The 17,766-nt window shown below is 44.1% G+C and overlaps 1 protein-coding gene across 1 annotated transcript; it reads right to left on the bottom strand.

Moving 5' to 3' along the window:
• Positions 1 to 3,621: 3,621 nt before the first annotated feature.
• Positions 3,622 to 17,403, bottom strand: LOC125286558 (rab11 family-interacting protein 1). The gene is made up of 7 exons (XM_048231740.1): positions 16,352 to 17,403; positions 14,025 to 14,539; positions 12,664 to 13,306; positions 8,902 to 11,598; positions 6,651 to 6,798; positions 5,690 to 5,929; positions 3,622 to 5,040 (listed from the first exon to the last, which is right to left on the bottom strand). The coding sequence occupies exons 1-7, from the start codon at positions 16,729 to 16,731 to the stop codon at positions 5,014 to 5,016; spliced, it is 4,650 nt and encodes a 1,549-aa protein (XP_048087697.1). The 5' UTR covers positions 16,732 to 17,403; the 3' UTR covers positions 3,622 to 5,013.
• Between the last annotated feature and the right edge of the window lie 363 nt (positions 17,404 to 17,766).

Below are 17,766 nucleotides of genomic sequence, written 5' to 3'. Positions count from 1 at the left end.
AAAATAGACACCAATTTTGCAACAAACCAGTCTGAAATAAGCATGAGAAATGTACTAACTCTTTCAAAATAAAAGAATGTTCCTCAACAATGCAATATTCTAAAATCCCATGTTAAGTTAGATGGGGTCAGATATTCTAGAATGCTTATTCTACAACATTCTAATGAAAATTTTGTCAGTATTTGCTGAAAGATAATGCATAAACAACCCTCATTTTAATATATTTCCACCAACTGGATTTCATGGACTTTTACTATGGTGTTTAAATCACCAATTGAAATATAAAAATGTGAAAATAAATTCTGTTGCAATTAGTTTTGGGTCAGACCTGACTTTGCCTGGACTACATGTTCACATGCATGGGATATCGTAGGCCTAATGTTTGTTTGTGGCAATGCAAGGGTTTAGGTCTACGACATGTGAACAGGCTACAATTGAAATGTCTATTTTCTGTCTATTTTCTAATGTAAGCCTTAAATTATTTTGCCACGCCAATCTTTTCTGTTTCGATACTAACCTTTACCTTGGTCTTAACACTGTTGAGAGATCATCAAACGTGTGAGTCTACTGATCGTTAAGTTTACCACAACAACAGGTCACACATCCCCAAGCATCGTTGCGGACAAAGAGGTTTCGCCGACGCCCTGGACATGGATGGCCAGAGTTTGTATATGAATGGAGGGAACTTGACTTCTACTTATGTGATAGTAAATTCCTTTGACGTGTAAACGACTGCCTTTTACACTTGGTCTCTGACGCTAATCATATTAGGCTATGTTGTGTCAGCAACAGCTATTGAGGCTGCAGAGTTTTAGGATGGTATAATTTTTTTGTAACCTTTAAGTAAGCGTATTTCTTAATTTCATTCACATCAGGCCGAGGCATATGACAATGCCATCCATAAACCTACTTACATCAACTCAGACTAAGACCTAAGCTAAACATACACACAATAGATTAGAGTGCATTTGAGTCCAATTAATACATGCGAGCATTGTCATTTCTAGTAGCCTATAGTTCATTCTAAAGTGTCTGGTGCCAATGCAAACAAGTTATTTAAACCTGATCATAGGATTATTGACATCTATAGGTTGTTATTCACATTTTAAACTAGCTAGACAATTGAGGCATATTAAAAGGGAAAAAATAATTGTTTGTATGACCTTTACAGCCCACTGAGTCTGTTTAGTTTGTGCCAAGTTCTATCACTAGCCTACAAGTTTACATACCCTGTACATACACATGCTAAAGTTGACTTAAAAGAGGAATAAATTGATCTTATTGCCTTAATTTAAAAAGAAAATGAGGAAAAATCCAACCTATAAGGACACCCATTTTCTTTGTAAATGAATAATGTATCATAGATAAATACATGTTGTTTCTTAAAATACAGGGGCCATAAGTATACATATGCTAATTTCCCATAGAGGCCAATGTTATGAGCACAAATGTATTTTTTATTAATATCGTGCATTGAAATAAGAAGTGTTCTGTGGCAAGACATTGCATTATGCAATTTATTAGCTTCACTTCCCCTGTAGGTTTCCAGTAATTTGATTGTTGGAAAGATCCCAAGTGTGTGTAGTTGTAAGTACTGTGCATGTACTGTCTGATAATGAACTCAGTATAAAGGCTTGCTTATTATAGGACTGAACAGTCACATAGTGTAAGTCACATGTTGATCTAATTCCTCACCTGAATCAGAAGGAAAAGTTAATTGACTCATTGCCAAAATATGGTATGGTATTGCTTTGGAGTTGCTGTGCTCATCAAAGTCTAGAAACTGTCCATTGGATTGGCCATTCATCAGTTGGGCAAGCCATTCATCTATTCCAGTAGTCAATGTGACACTCTCTGTGGTTACCACAAATCCCCTCATTTGCTGAGTGCAGACTCTAATTTCCATGCGGTTTGCACCTTAAATCTCACCACAAATTGAGTCCGAGTAAAACCCATCTGAAACTCTAAAATCTGCAGACCCTTTCGCTACCCTGCCAGGCTCTCACAGTTCCCCACGATGTGATCTAGCGCTTGCTTGAACCTCTCGGCTCCCTGTGTGAAGTCAAACTCTACTCTGTTGTTCAAACTCAAGCTCAAACTGCTGGCCTATTGTGTTTGCTGTGTCTGTGTGACACACTGTTGTCAGACAGGCCTGTGAATCAAACCCCTTCTCTTGATAAAAGGGCACTCACTGCACCTTCAGTGGTGTCTGCAGGCCAAGGTCATTGAATTTCATAGACAACACTGTCAGGGACTGAAGCAGCGTGGAGGTGATGAGTCAGGACGGGTGTCCACTACTATTTCACAATAGCACCAACTGTGCAAGCGGACTGGAATAGTAAGAATGCACACACACAATGCAGACACAGCTGTGTCCTCAGCTGTCCATATACATCTGTGAGGCGAATCAAGGCCAAAGGCCAGGATAAGCAGAGGGAGGAGGGGGGATGTTTTCTAATGTTTGGATAGTGTTTGTTTTATACATATGTTCAAATGAACATAGGCATCAAATGAACATATAGGCTAACATATGTTCAAATGAACATATAGGCTACTGTCCAAGAGGTAATCTGTAGCCACATTAAATGTACTGACTTCCGAGGAACTTGTTGAAAGATGCAAAGATTTACAGTAAAGAAGATAAACATCCCAGTCATGTTTTGTTTGTATCATAATGGGCCTTCGAACATGCTACCCTGGGTATTGTGTATTAATGACTAGATCAATACAGCTCCATACGGGGCTGTTTTTGACAGGAGGACCCAGAATCTTAATGTAGCCTCTTGCTTTATTGACCTTCTCAAAGTAAATGGTAACACTAAAACAAGGGTCTACATTAAGATTTTTGGAGAAAAAGATCAGGCAGTCTAACGAGAGACCTGCCCCAATAGGCAGCATTGGACCATTAAACCACACAATGATCCAAAACATACAGCAAAACAAGGCAAGAAATGGTTAACCGAGAACAATATCAACATTTTGTGGCCCAGCCAGAGCCCAGACCTCAATCCATTAAATAACTGAGCACAAAGCCAGAGTGATGGCAAATAATCATTCCTGTCTCAAAACCTGGATTGCTGTTAAAAAGGTGCTGTCTAGAATCATTGTGGAGACATGAAGAGGCTTGGAAGATATTATATGAACCGTTTTGAGAACTGTGAATGCAAATAAAGATGTTTCTATTTATTATTTTAAAAGGGTATGAATATTTTGGACATGCCATTTTTTGGACATGCCATTTTCAAAATGTTAAAAAAGATGAAAACACTCCTTTTTTTTTATTCCATGTTTCTCCCACATTGTCTTGCAACCTTTTGGCATGTGACAATGTGTACAATATTTGCCAGGGGTATAAATAATTTTGTTCTTAATTGTATATCCTCAAAAGTATCATAATGATTTCTTGGTAAAACAATTATCTTATAGAATCCAAGAAAACCCTATCTTGAACAAAATGTCTAAGGACTATGGGTAAAATTGGTGTCCTACAAAACTTGAACCAAATGTTCCAAAGCATGAGATGGATGGAGTATACTGCCATCTTGTGGACAACTTTAAAACACACACCATGACAAGTGAGAGATACCTATAATATTTGCAATCATTTAACAGGACACCAAATCCTCAAAACTCAAACATATGCCTTTATTTTTAAATTTCATTTGTAACACAGCATCAACAAATAAATAAAGTAACAATAAAAATACACAAATTAATGACTTCCTTAATCTACAAAGCCATGTAACAAAATGGGTTATCTGCTCAAGTAGCAAGTTGACAGGGAGATCACAGTGCAGTGTAAAGTTTGCTTTTTGTTTGAATTAGACAAACAGGCTACTGATGGCATTGAAGTTGCCATCACATTGTGGATGACAGACAGACTAAGTACTGTGAAAACATAATATTAGTAAAGCTTTCTTCAACAGCACAAACATTCGTCCTTGTTCAAACATTGTTGGACATTTACACTGGGAAAATAAGATTCCCCAGTATTTGTGTTTGTATTACATTCCTCTACCTGAAATGTATAGCTAGAAAGTAGTGGTTGTGAGTCATTGTCATCCAACACCATCTGAGAAATTAGTCTCTGAGAAACCACCCTTAAACTTTAAAATGTAAAATATCCAGACTTTTATCCAACCTAAAAACAACATAACTGAAGCCATTATAAAGGCATGAGAATTATTTGTAACACTATGACGCATGTATCTGCATTACATTGAAGCATATACTTAAGGATACAGATGCTGTACATTAAGGTGACATACATTACAGTTAGCAGCTTTTACTCTTATTGCATGTGAAGTTCATGGAGGACATGTGTATGTGCATTTATCTTTGTTTTTTTTTATACTACAGAATCCAATGCATTTCCTAGCTTTATTCTAGGGAATGCATAGAAAGTGTAGGTTCTGATGCAACACCAAAAGCTGTGAGGACAACAAGTACAGCCAAGTATGTTGCAATATTGCATATATGATTTCCAAGACATTCCCTATTATTTTTTTTTTGCATACGTTTCAAAGCAATGAGCGTGCATTGGATATTACTGGGTTGTCATGGGAAGACAATTGATTGCCAAAGCAGTAGCTACTCGTGATATTCATTAAATGCTTTTCATTTTTTTCTGATTCTAAACTGCCAATAGCTGCACAAACTATTGGCAGTTTGGTAACATTTAAAAGCTTATATTCCATGAATTCAAAGCTGAAGACTAACTATAATACAAACCAGTTATGAAACCTACTGGCAAAGTCTCTCCTTTTTAGTGCCAAGAGAACACCATAATATCCAACCTGAGTCTTTTAACACAGAAATACAACAGGAACTTTCCTTTTTAAAGCTATTCCAACATAATATTACAACAAAGGAACACCTGTTTTTATTCAAAAGCTGTTTATGTTGTCAGGCCCGACAACAGTGCTTGTCTGTTACCCCTAATTTGATATGGAGAGGGCTAGTACATCAGATTAGTGTTTACACTGGGGGTTATTCTGGTGCCATTGACGTTTTCTAAGAATTTGGCTTTACTGGTGTTTTCTAAAAGGCAAGAAAAATACAGAGCTTGTGGTTAGACATTTCATTTCTTTTGCATTTTGTCCAGACACAAATGGTAGTACCATTCCAGATTTTTCATATCGCAATATAAGAAATACAATATTCAATAGTATTGTAATAGTATTTTAAAGGCAGTGCTATTTGCCATCTGTGGCAAATTCTGCAAAGGTTAATACATAGTCATTTTACTATCATTTCCAATATGTTGAGAAAGAACATCCTTTCTTAAGTATTCATCAATTTTGAATGTGGTTCAACCTTACAAAAAGCAGCTTCACTTGCACCACCCCTGAAAAAGCACTACTCGGTATCGGCTTTCCATATTTACAATATGCACTATATACAGAAAATATATTCAGCATAGTCCTATCAAAACTGCACAGAAGGATGCATGCTAGACTAATCTCGCTTTTTGACGCTTTTGACGATTCTGACCATGGAGTGAGCTGACCTGGATGGGGGTTAGACTTTAATGGCTTTGAGGGGTCCCCAGTGCTTGTGGCGGAGAGACATTTCATATCTAACACTCGTTCACACACACACACACACTCACACACACACACACACACACACACACACACACACACACGCAGAAAGCGGGGAGCCTTCGTCAGTTGTAGCGGGAGCGTACCTGCAGCAGTGTGGGGGTCTGCTCCATGATGCGCACAAGGAGCTTGTCGATGTAGTCCTCCAGGTCGCGCACCTGCACCTTCATCTTCTTCAGCTCGGCGTCACGCTTCTCCAACAGCGCCCCCTGCAGCTCTGCCTCCTCCCGCTGCCGCTCCACCTCCACCTCCTGCTGCAGCAGCAGCGAGATCAGCTCCATGTTGGTCAGGTTCTGGTACTGGGCCCGCGCCTCCGACAGCCGGGCCTGGACCGGACAGAACAGAGAGAGGCAGAGACTGGTGATACAGTAGAGTATCCTCATTCAAAATGCTGGAGACACTTCCATGCATATCCCCACATACACAGAAATCCTGTATACACACACACACACACACACACACACACACAAACACACATACATAAACACACATGATGGAGAAAACAAGGAAGTCTCAAGTCTCCAAAAATATAATGGTTCTATGACAGAGTTTTTTGCAATGATCACCCTACCAGAACATCTATGTTAGGTTTTCTATATTTAAAGTATATTGTCACATCAGTTTTCTTTCATTACATTTTCAACTCTTCAACGGTTCAAAAATCTTCTGAGGGATCCTGCTTTGATAGCCATTTGAGAAGTTAAATTGCTTTCTGTGTTGAAAGCAGGTTTTTTACCTTCAAAAAAGGTAATCATCTTCAGAGGATCAAATATCTTAAACTTTCAAACAAAGGTTATTGTAATGTTCAGACATCTTATTCCTTTCCACAGGTCTAGAAAGTCTAGAAATATGGGTGAAAATCTTGAAAAAGGCTGGTAGTTTTGTCAACAATGCTAAAAACCCCCACCAAGGGTCAAAGGTCAAATTCCCAACAAAAAGGCACACTTTTCTTAGAACACTATAGAGTCTAGAATACGTTTGGAACTTTATCTGGGAAAAGTCTGAGCACCGTGGAGCCTGAGTAATAAAGGAGGAGTACCCCCCTACCTCTCTCTCAGCCACCTCTGCTGCAGTGGGTTGGGCAGCGCGGCCCGGGTGGATGGTGGACTTGAGCTTCTCCAGCACCGAGCGTCCCTCCGACTTCCTGTCTCCGGCCGGCGCCGCCGATGTGGTCAGGGGCTTCACCGGGTGGGGACTGGACAGCACAGACGGTCATGGAACAGCATCGGACACAGCGATTAGTACCAACATGCACTCTACTCACTGCTGTAACAGTTAACCAACTTAGTACTGAACTCAGCTACTACTATTGCTATGCTAAGCTTACATGGTTAAGTGGAAATGTAACTACCACACATTAAATTATTTCTCAAAAAGGACATATTGGGAGAAGTATTGAACTGGATGAGGAGTCTTTTCACTGTATGCAAAATGGACGATGCCTAGCTATTAGACACAAAGGCTTCTGGGCCCTACTCAGGTTAGTTTTCTGTTACCAAATCCAGACAATGCAAACACACATACTTGAAGAATGACTTGGCTGACTGGAATTCAGCATCACCTGACAGTCTCTGCAATTAAGTATCACTACTCTTATGACTAAGATCTATCGGCTACTGAAACTGTGTTTTAGCCCTTTATTTTTTGATAGAGAATTGACCCTTTAGCACTTATGGTATCTATTATTGAGTTAAATGGTCCATGACTTGCATTGTAATGCTTACTTAAAGTCCTAATGAATGGATTTCGTACTTGATTAATACTTGTGAAATAACTGGAGTAAAACCAATGAGAACAGAGATCAGTTACCAGGCAACAGTTCCTCCTGTGCTGAGAGTGTGCATGAGGTGTGTTCAAAAAGCATTTCCTGGTTCTACACTCCTTTGACCTATATTTATAGATATTTGACCTATATTTGATCTAAGTCTAATACTGCTGGGATCCCACCCAACACTACATTGCAAAGATTTAGACATTAGTCATATCATTTAGCCAATCATTTTCAATTTAATTTCGTCAATCAGTGAATATTTTATCAGCGCTCTTGTTTACAAGGGATCAAATCTGTCAGAATTAAACACGGTTTTATGATGGCTATGTCATTCCATTGTTTGGAGTCATTAATGTTAGAAGCATTGCGGTTGTAAATATTAGGCTTGTTATCCCTTCCAACACACAGGCTAAATGGTAGGCCCTGACTATACAGTATTACATGAGTGCAAAGTAGGCTATACACTTATCACTAAATAAAGTCAGTCACTTTATTTTGAGAGCACCACAGTACTTAATTTGGCCAGTAGTTGGTTGTTTAGTTCTCGTTAAATTTCTCCGACCTCACCCCCTTATTGAACTGACTACACGCTGCCCCTGGAAGGGCTCGACCACCCATTTTATGAAACACTGGGGTAAGCCAACATTTAATGGAAAGGGTTGATAATCTGTGTGATCTTTTCAAAGACCACATGTCAATGGAAAGCAACGTGCATTATTGTCATCACAAGTGATGCAGGAAGAGATAACTGGTACATTATATAGTGTGGGAATTAGAGATACCAGAGTACGCAAATATTTAATAACTAGTTGAAAATATCTTTTTTTACTATTGGCCAGTTACAGCAGCACCCTAACACTCTGCTTGTCGTGAGCACCGAATTGTGAGATTCCAGAAAATCTAGTAGGAAGGCAAATATCTGTTGGACGACGACAGACAACATTTTTGTTGCTCAAATCCCTCTTATAAGCAGAGATTTACCACCAGTCTTGGTATTTTTTAAACACACCTCATCTCCTTCCTGACATCAAAGTATGGGGTACACCTGCCAAACTGGACATGAGACTAGAATGAAGGAAAACCAAAATAACATGACATTCAGAGGAACAAAACAAAACAAAGAAAGAAGAAAGCAAAAGAATGTGTATAAGCCATGCTCCGTCATAAACCCAGGCAGGGAAACAGGCAGAACCAAACAAAAACAAAAAAAAACATGTGAAACCAAATCTGCTTGATGTGTGAAAATCAACAGAGGAAACCCAAATTCCAAATGTGAGAGTTGGAAGAAAAGTGGACCATCAGCAAAGCCAACCGTCACACTTTAGTAGACCCTCAGCCAGAGGGCTCTGTTTTCTGCCACACAAATTTCAATCAAAATCACACACCCCACAAAAAAAGACCAGTCAAATCAGCTGACCAAATGAGAGGCATCGTTTTCATTCACGTGGGTGTGTTTCTCTTTTTGTTTTTGTTTATCGTTTACAGATGAAGAGTGAATACACTCTGAGAAGCGGTGTGCGGTCTCACCTGCTCTCCGGATGGGGCAGGAGGCCGCTAGCTGGCTGTGTCTCCCCTGGTGTAACATTGTGCCGTGCGTCAACCATGGGCTGGACAGTGCAGGAGGAACAGGAGGAAACGGTAGCGGTTGTGGAGGTGGAGGAGGAGGAGGAGGAGGAGCAGAAGGAGCAGGAGGTGAGGGGGGCCAGATTGTGGGCGCCTCCGGTTTTGGGTTGGCCATTTTGGGGAGGTGCGTTGGGGTCAGGGTGGGAGTCAGGGTTGGGTTTGGCGTTAGTGGCGTTAGAGACTGGAGTGGGATGGGAGGAGGGGGAAGCGGCGTCATGCGGAGGGGACCCTGTGGGCCGGAGGGAGTGTGAGGGGCTCGGGGCCACCCTGGCGTGCAAGTCCGCAAAACTCATCTCCTGGGAGTTCTCCAAGTCGGACAACTCTGATTCATGAGTGTGGTGGATGCCCTCACTATTCTCCAAATCTCCAGGTTGGGGTTCTCCATCAGTATGGCTACCTCCATCGAGGGCGTCAGCCACCACACCTGTGGGGTCTACCTCTGACCTAGTGTTATATGTGACTGACCAGTCAAACAGTGCGCTTTGTTGGTCCGAGTGTTGAGTTGGTCTTTGATTGTTATTTTCCTGTTGCAGTTCTCGAGGAGAGAGCTCACCAGCAACACAGCCACCTTTGTTGCATAGAAAATCTGTGAATGAATCATTGTCCCTGGTTGGAAAACCCAGCAGGGATAAGTTCTTGATACAGTTTGTTGGGGTGGACGTCAACTCTTCCCCTCTCATCTCTGCACCAATGGCATTTCCAACTGCCTGTTTTTTGGGATTCAAAGGGTACTGTGGCTGTTCACAGTTAAAGGATGTGTGTCTCTCGTCTCCAAAGTCGAGTCTAATTTCCTCTTTAAATGAAGCATTCCCGTGGGTCTCGCAACCTCCTTTCTCCTCACAGGGGGATTGATAATGAGGTGAACGATCCCTCTGCTCATTACCCAATGAGTCAGCTTTGAGGACAAAGTGTTCAGACTCTTGCTTTGTTTCACACACTGAAAAAGACGCCATTGTACTGGAAAGCATCTCCAATTCAGATTGTTTGAAGTCAGAGTTCATTGCTGTAGACTCTTGGGCAGACGCGGGGTTCCCTGATGAATGGACAGCAGAGAACATCTGATAAGTGGTCAACATCTTGTTGGCGTTCTGATCGTAAATCTCGAAAGTGTTAATAGTCATCTCAGATGGAGAACTGTCCGAGTCCACAAATGCAAAGTCGGAACTGTCTATGTTTTTGTTTGGATCTGGGGGTGAACCCACAAAAGAGCTTACACCATTGGTCACCTTGGGCTTGTCTGAGTGGTCGGCTGTGCAGTCAGGCCTCAGGCTAAGTTCACAAAGACTCTTACCTAAAGGCTCCATGTCTGTATGGGTAAATTTCTCTTGTGATTTTTCACTATCATTGTTGCCACTGTTGATGAAGGCTGGAGATGTTAGAGGGTTATCATCATCATAAAGAGGGTTCTTGTCTAAAATATTTTCTGTTGCAAAGCCCAGGGCCATGTTCAGGACGTCTTTGCTAATGTCAAAATGAGAAGAATTAAGCGCGTTGTTCTTTCTCTCCATATTGCGTCTTTCTTGCGCATCTGGGCTGACCCTATCCGATAAGTCCACCTTCCAGCCATGCTCGTCGCTTGTTAGTATTCTGTTGTTCATGTCACTGGACTCCGCGACCTCTGTTATTGCTGACGTGAGACACATATTCAAATGGTGGTGTGCTGGATCGGCATACAAATCCAAGAGTGAACTTTCTGCAGGGAGTGCGTCGCCAAGAGCCCAACTTTTGGTCTTTCTCTTGTGTCTTCGTTGTCGCGCGTGTTGACGAGAGGCCAGTTCTGTTTGAAGCATGAAACTAGCCTCCCTCTCCAAGGCCAGCTCTTCGGCCCTTTCCAGCCAACTCTCTGAGCCTCTCTCTCTGGACGGCGCTCCGAGGGGTCGACCAGGGGGCAGAGGGGGGACATCTGTCGCCTGCGAGAGTCCTTCTTGACCACCACTGCCAAGGAGAGGGTGAGTGACGTGGTCACCCAACATCGACGCATTTGAGGTCTGCCTTCTTGTTGTTGAATTCCGTGCAGAGGGTGTTGTGCCATTTGGTGACTTCAGCCGGCTCGCGGCAAAGGCATCAAACGACTCATCCCATTCGGTGCTGATGTTCTCTGAAAGCGAGCGGTTGGTGGCCGAGTTGGGCAGGCTACTCGCCGTTGGCGGCGGCCCCGAGCTTCCGGGCAGCAGCACCGGGAGAGACCTCTGCCTGGCCATGCTCCTGGGCCTCTCCCTCTTAATGCTGGTCCTCTCCCGCAGAGTGCCACTGCGATGGGCAGGGCTAGGGAAGTGGGCCGCGTACTGGGAGGCAGGCGAGCCGGTGTAGCCGCCACCGGCAACCGGCGGAGACTTCAGAGCCTCCTCGGCTAAGAGCTCCTCGAAAAAGGGGTTGGTCTGCAGGCGCGAGAGGAAGGGGTTGGACGGGGAGATGGGGATGGAGGTGGGGGGCGATGGGGTGAAGGGGTTAGCGTGACAGCCATTGGCGGGGGACGGGGGAACGGGGGTGGGATGGGTGGGAGGGGAGTGCTGGGACTGGGGCTGGGGCTGATCATGGAGAGGTGGGTGGAGGGGTGAGGGGGTATCTGGGCTGTTCTCTACCTTAGGAGAGACTTCCAGGCTGTGGAGGGAAGGCACAGTTAGAGCTATGCCGGCTAAGGCCAATCATCCAGCCAGAAATATATAGGGGTGAGTAACAGGGGGAATGAGGGCCACCTGATACTTCAACTAGGAGTGGCAAAGGGACTTACTCATCATTTTTTTTATTCCAGGCAATCAGACAGTGTATGTGTGAGAAAGCTGGCGAAAATTAAGTCAAATCAAAATAATTCAGGGATACTGGGATGCATGAATAAAACTCTTGATGTTGCCATTCAAATCAATGAAGCGACAGTCCTTGACAATAATACTGTTACCTTTCCACATACTAACACATTTTTGACGTACCTACAGTGCAGCACACCTATTTAATTAAACACTGTCTAATTAACTCATTAACTATGTGGTTGGAGTACATTCTTCTTTCTTAAATTTCATTAAAGGCAGATCTTTAGCTGATTAACTGAAAACATCTAGTACTGAACTGTTAAAATATTTGGTATACTTCTGTGTTTCATTTCATCTATGAGATGCTGCATATCTCATCAAAATTCATACTATACATTCAACATAACAATGTGCAATATATGATTAATTACTATTTTCTGAAATTTTTCTGACAAAAAGAGGACACATGCTAACAAATGCTTGACGTTTATGGGAACCACAAAATACCAGAATACCAGTGAAACTACCAACTGTTCTATTCAGTCAATTCAGCCTTTTTAAACCTTAGCTGTTGGGTGTCCAACTGGTGGGAGCACAAACCATAACAAACCAATCTAGAAGAGGGCAGAATGGGTCAGACCTTAACTGCTTTTTTTCCGTCCCATTTTAAGAGCATGCTAATTTTTCTCGTGATCCTGGCAAAGCATTACACAACTGGCCACTTAATCTCTCAGTCGCTTTGGGTAGATTGGTTTGTTTTGGTCTGCACATGACATTCATGTTGAGGAGGTCTCAAAAAAGACTTGCAGCAACCATAAAGATGGCATTGTGTTTCACAGCTCGTGTTCCCTGTCCTTTTGTAAAACATCAACTTCCCCCAAGAGCTCTCGTATAGCACTGCTGAGCAGACCTCACTCACCTTGGCTTGTTTTGGGACTCACCGGAGCCAAACCAGCCCCTGAGTCGACCTTCGTGAGCCGCGCTGGCCGGGCCGTGGTCCGCCTTGGCCGGCAGCGAGTCACTCCTCCCACTTGAGAACAGAGTCCTCCTCAGCTTCTTCCCTTTGTCTGACATTTCAGCCGAAGCCCCCGCCGCACTGACTCCTGTTGCTGCCGCTGCGGCAGCCTGAGAAGAGCACTCGTCCGCAGGCGTCGCGCCCTGGCCGGTGGCCTGCTCCACGTCCTCCTTCTTGGTTTTGTCGAATGACCAGCGCCGGCCGTCGCTTGCGGCCAGGGCAGCCCTTTGGGGGTCATCGGTGCGGCGCGTGAGGTTCTGTAGCGAGCGCGACAGCGGCGAGCACTTCTCCAGCAGCGCCCGTTTGGCCGGCAGCGCTCCGCCCGGGTTCGGGCCGACCTTGGGGCTGGCCGGCTCCGAGCCGTACACGTGGCTGCCGTTGATGCACAGCGAGGACTTGGACAGCGCCATGCTCTGGCCCTTGAGGGTCTCCACGGCGGGGCAGGGCCGTGGGACAGCGGAGGTGGAAGGGGTGGTGGTGATTTTGCTGGCCTCGTCGCTGTACGCACGCTTGTGGGTCATCACCTTAGGGTCATGAGGCGTGAACACTGGGGATGGAGAGAGTAGAGTGAGAGAGTGATGGAGATGCTAGTTAAAGCCTAGGGAAGTTGCAGCTTTCTCAACGATTCTAATGGGAAGACAGAAATTCACAAGAATCTGATGCATAGCCTATTGTCAATTAAATTTCAGATATACACATGATATGAAATGCCTGACAAGATGTGAAGATATACACATGATATGAAAGGCCTGACAAGATGTGAAATGCCTAGTGCTGTAGGTAGGGAATTTCCCACAGCAGCCAATCAACAACCAAGCCTATTTACCATCAAAAACAAATTCACCAACAAAGCAACCTTTGTGGGCAAAAAACATCACCAACAGAATAGCCTTCGAGAGTATTTCAATGGGGTTATTAAGCCGGCAAAATACATTATTGTGCACATTTACAGTGCTATGTTTTCAATTATGTGCAGCGCTTCACGTTGCATTATACTGATATAAGCCTGAGGAAAGACAGCTGTCTCATACTAAATGGTTTAATGGGAGGAATAAGAACCGAATGTGTACCTTATCTTACAAAATGCACCATCATTGTGTACACTGACAGAGCTGTCTTTTAAGTGAAGCATTATGTGTAGTCTTTCACAAAAGTGCACTTCTCGGTAAGCTTTAGCAATATCACCCCTCTCCCCCCACACACACACACATACACACGCACACACACACACATTCTCTGGAAAATCAATAAGATTGGGCTCCAACCTTTTCCTCCTGCCTCTGTGTCTCCGCGGAAGGTGTCGGTCACCACTCTGCTGCTGTAGATGGGGGTGCTGGAGAGCTCCACTGGAGGGCAGAACGGCTCTCCTACCGATGACGCCAGGCTGCTGTCCGAGGCCAAGGACGAGCAGGACCTCGTGTCCGAGGACTTGCGCAGCTTCCCGAAGAAGTCCTTGACCTTGCTGCCCCTGCGCTCCCTCTCCTCCACTGGGGGCTCCTCCGGTTGCTCGTCCTCCGCCTGCTGCCCCTCGCCGAATGGCTGGCCAGCGGACCCCGAGAGGGCGGCGTAGCGGCCGGGCACGATGGCCGAGGAGGACTCCACGTCACGCTTCTTGCCCGTGACCCGGTCCTTGAGCTTGCCGAAAGCTGAGCGGCGCTTGTCCTTGACGGACAGGTCGTACATGCTGGCTGTCAGGTTGTTACGGGTGAACTGGACTGTCACCTGTAAGTCCCCGCGCTCTTTCTCTGGCCTGCCGACCTTCGAGTGGAGCTTAAACCATCTAGTCACAGCAGGGAGAGATGGTTATGAGATATAGTATTGTACTCTGCATACCATTAACTAACACTGTGAAGTACTCTTACTGTAAGTGAATGTAAAGCTAAATAAACCACATTCAGTTTTATTCACTATCTCAATGATTTGATTTCATGTTTATGCTTTTCAAAGATAAAGGAAAGCAATGCATCTTGGGAATTTCAAAATGGTATAAAAAAAATAAAGGTTGCTGAAAGCGTGCAGCCACAAGATGAGGTAAATTAATTGGACTTCACAGAAATCATGCGTTATCAAGGTTGCTCTTTTGTCTTGGTCTTCCAGTCCTGAAAGTATTCCCTGTATTCTCCTTTTTCTGTGCCCAACACCTTATGTGCTGGCCAGACACACATGTGCTGGGGCCAAAGCAAACGCCTTCCTTTACTGTGCCTGTCTCGTGCAGTGGAGAGAGTGAGAGAGAGAGAAAGGGAGAGAGAGAGAGAGAAAGAGAGAGGGGGAGAGAGAGAGAGAGAGGGAGAGGCGGACCTCAGAATTGAAGCCAGATGTGCAGCATTGTCTTTCCCCTGAACCCTCTGGATTGGTGACTTGATACTACTTATGCAGTCTGGACATTTTCCCCCCACGAGTAATTCCACATGTTAGACTGTCACAGTCGCCTCATTCCTCGCAACGCCTGGCTGCCTGGCTCAAAATGCACACTCCATACAATATTTCTCATGTTGAAGAAAGTCAGGACAGTGTGTCCTGCCAGAACTATTGCTTCAGGAATAGATACTGTATGTTGCCATTAACAGTTAACTACTGAATCAGTGCTAATGATAAGTATATAAGATATGACGCCATCCCTCCACAAATCCTACACTACAGATATATTTTCTTTTCTTGTTTAGCATTATTTAGCAATCAGCTTTGAATCCTTCATCTTTAGGCCTACTATGCATAATATCTTTAGGCCTATCAGTTGGTTTAGAAGATGTTCATATCGTGACAGTAACTTGAATCTTTTTTAGTTGGCTGGCCTGTGTTTGTTTTTTAAATGAACCAGAGGGCCATCTTGCTTCATCTCAGAGTGCACTCTAAATGCCTGAGATGTACACTAATGAGGAAAATAGATGACTTGGTTTAAACCTCACCCCACTAACCACCACAGTAAAAAAAGAAAGAAAAAAACATCCTCAATTATGTAAGCAATGTGAGCATTTCACAAGTGTGGGGGACTATAACCATGAGGAAAGGAATCTTCTAGAGAGTCATCGCAGCACTGGAGCACTGTAGCTTAGTTGAGTGTCTGTCTGCTGTAACAGTCCTGACAGTGCCTGGCACTGCACAGTGTGCTGCCCAAACAAATGCATTACTGCTGAGGCTGGCATCTCAGCCGGACATGCTATGCCATCTAAGGAATGTAGTGGGTGATATCTGAAATGCCTTAACATAGCATGCTGTAATACAGCCTGATATTTTACACTGTCTGCTGTAACACATGAGTAGGCCATAGTAGAAATCCACATCAGACGTGTAATATAGGTGTAATATAGGTGTTATTTTCTGATTTGGGATAATCTACTGGGATGCAAAGCATCAATGGTTCTTGAAATTTCCTTCCAACCTAGTAATGAACCCTATGCGCTATACTATTTCTAACACCACAGTCTCAACAACAGCAATTCTTAGGCCATCTTCAAACTCAGGTCCACGATATAAATTAATTTCAGGTGGATTAAAATTAAAATCAGGTGGATTTCAATGGTTTCCTGGAAGATGAAGGCCTAACGTTAAACATTGATCCCATGACCCACTACCAATTATAATTTAAACTTACTCATTTCTCGGACACATTCCATCTTGAAAGACCTTGTCCAGAGGGACAATAGTTTGACCAAGGAACACGTCAAGTCCGATTAGCACTCGATGCATCACTGTGAGGACCAAGTTGCTGCTCCCCGGGGGATAGGCGCTCGTTCCAGCCAACTCCAATAACCCGGGCAGAAGTTCGAAAGTACATTCTTCATTCCACTCCGGTTCCGCTGCCTTCTCCACCAAACCGGTGGTGTATTTCTCTTTTCCCAGCTGAATGATGGTGTACACATAGCGGCTGCCGTGCTTGCCCTTCGTTCTTAGTCCCCTTGCCCGAAGGACAGTCACATTTACATGCGTGGGAACCCATCTCTGGTCGTCGTCGTCCAGGCTTATCAAAGGCATCCTGAAATGTTTGCTATGACATAAACGGGATGCCTGCAGTAGGAGACGACAACAGAGGGGAACCTTCCTTCTCTCCCTCCGCTGTTTTTTCCAGGAATTGTCTAACGGTCTTGATAATTGCGCATTCGGTTCGCTGGTGTATGTGCCCTCGCCCTTGCGTCTGTCCGGCCCAGCTCACTTACTGTGTTTGCTCGTTCAGGCAAGCTCAAAATCTCTGCATAATCCCCAAACGCATACGATAAAATCCGGAGTAATATCCGTCATTGGATATTAAAATGCGCATTCGTTTATCTTTGATGCTATCCACAATACCTCCAGCGGACAAAAACAACTTCCTCACGCGCGTGCTTCCATTTCAGGCCCCCAAACTGTTTACTCTCTCAATCTCTTCACAGATTTTGATAACTCATTGTGATGACGGCCCGCCCACTGTAACAATTGCGGCCCGCGTGCCAGATATCTGCCGAACTAAAGAGCAGGCTTCACTTTCACAGCGTCATGCGCAACGTTTGTTTCATGTATGTAGGCTATATGATGATGCTGCCGTCGTTAACGACGATGCGAGAAAATAAACGTTGGTGGAACGAACGTGCTTCATCACAGACGCACCATTTAGTAATGCGGTCCTATGCGGTGACAGCCGCTGCTGGCCGAAAATAAAAGTTGTGTTCGTCTCCAAAACCAGGGCGGGGCGCTCTGCTGCAAGCTAACAGCATATCAACTCTAAATCCGTCTTCTTGTACACACATCATTATTTTCACGGGAAATCACGAAGCTCTCCCAGAATGGTGGAGCAGATTACATAACCGATGGCCAGTGATAACAGTTTGCTCGTGCAGATTATTTAAGGGTCGCGCTCTGCGGGTTACATGAACAACTTCACTGGTAGGCCGATTACTCTCGAAGTTAAACGTCTATTTAGAGTAAAAAACCTTTTACCGTTGTCTAGCCGAACCAACAGCTACAGAAACAGAATACTAACATAGGCGTGCGAAATTTTTAGTCTAGACTGTGATTTTGGACCAAATCACAATA

This window comes from Alosa alosa, chromosome 21 (genome assembly GCF_017589495.1).
Source record: "Alosa alosa isolate M-15738 ecotype Scorff River chromosome 21, AALO_Geno_1.1, whole genome shotgun sequence".
NCBI classification, from domain to species: Eukaryota; Metazoa; Chordata; class Actinopteri; order Clupeiformes; family Clupeidae; genus Alosa; species Alosa alosa.
Note: the sequence above shows the minus strand (reverse complement) of the source record. Positions and strands in the feature narration are given on the sequence as shown.

Bases quoted from the DNA above. Each gene is read 5' to 3' on its own strand.
- LOC125286558 (XM_048231740.1), bottom strand. From the start codon at position 16,731: ATGCCTTTGATAAGCCTGGACGACGACGACCAGAGATGGGTTCCCACG. The intron at 14,540-16,351 runs GTAAGTTTAAAT...TGCTGTGACTAG, and splicing joins GGAATGTGTCCGAGAAATGA to ATGGTTTAAGCTCCACTCGA. The intron at 6,799-8,901 runs GTGAGACCGCAC...TGTGCTGTCCAG, and splicing joins CTGCCCCATCCGGAGAGCAG to TCCCCACCCGGTGAAGCCCC.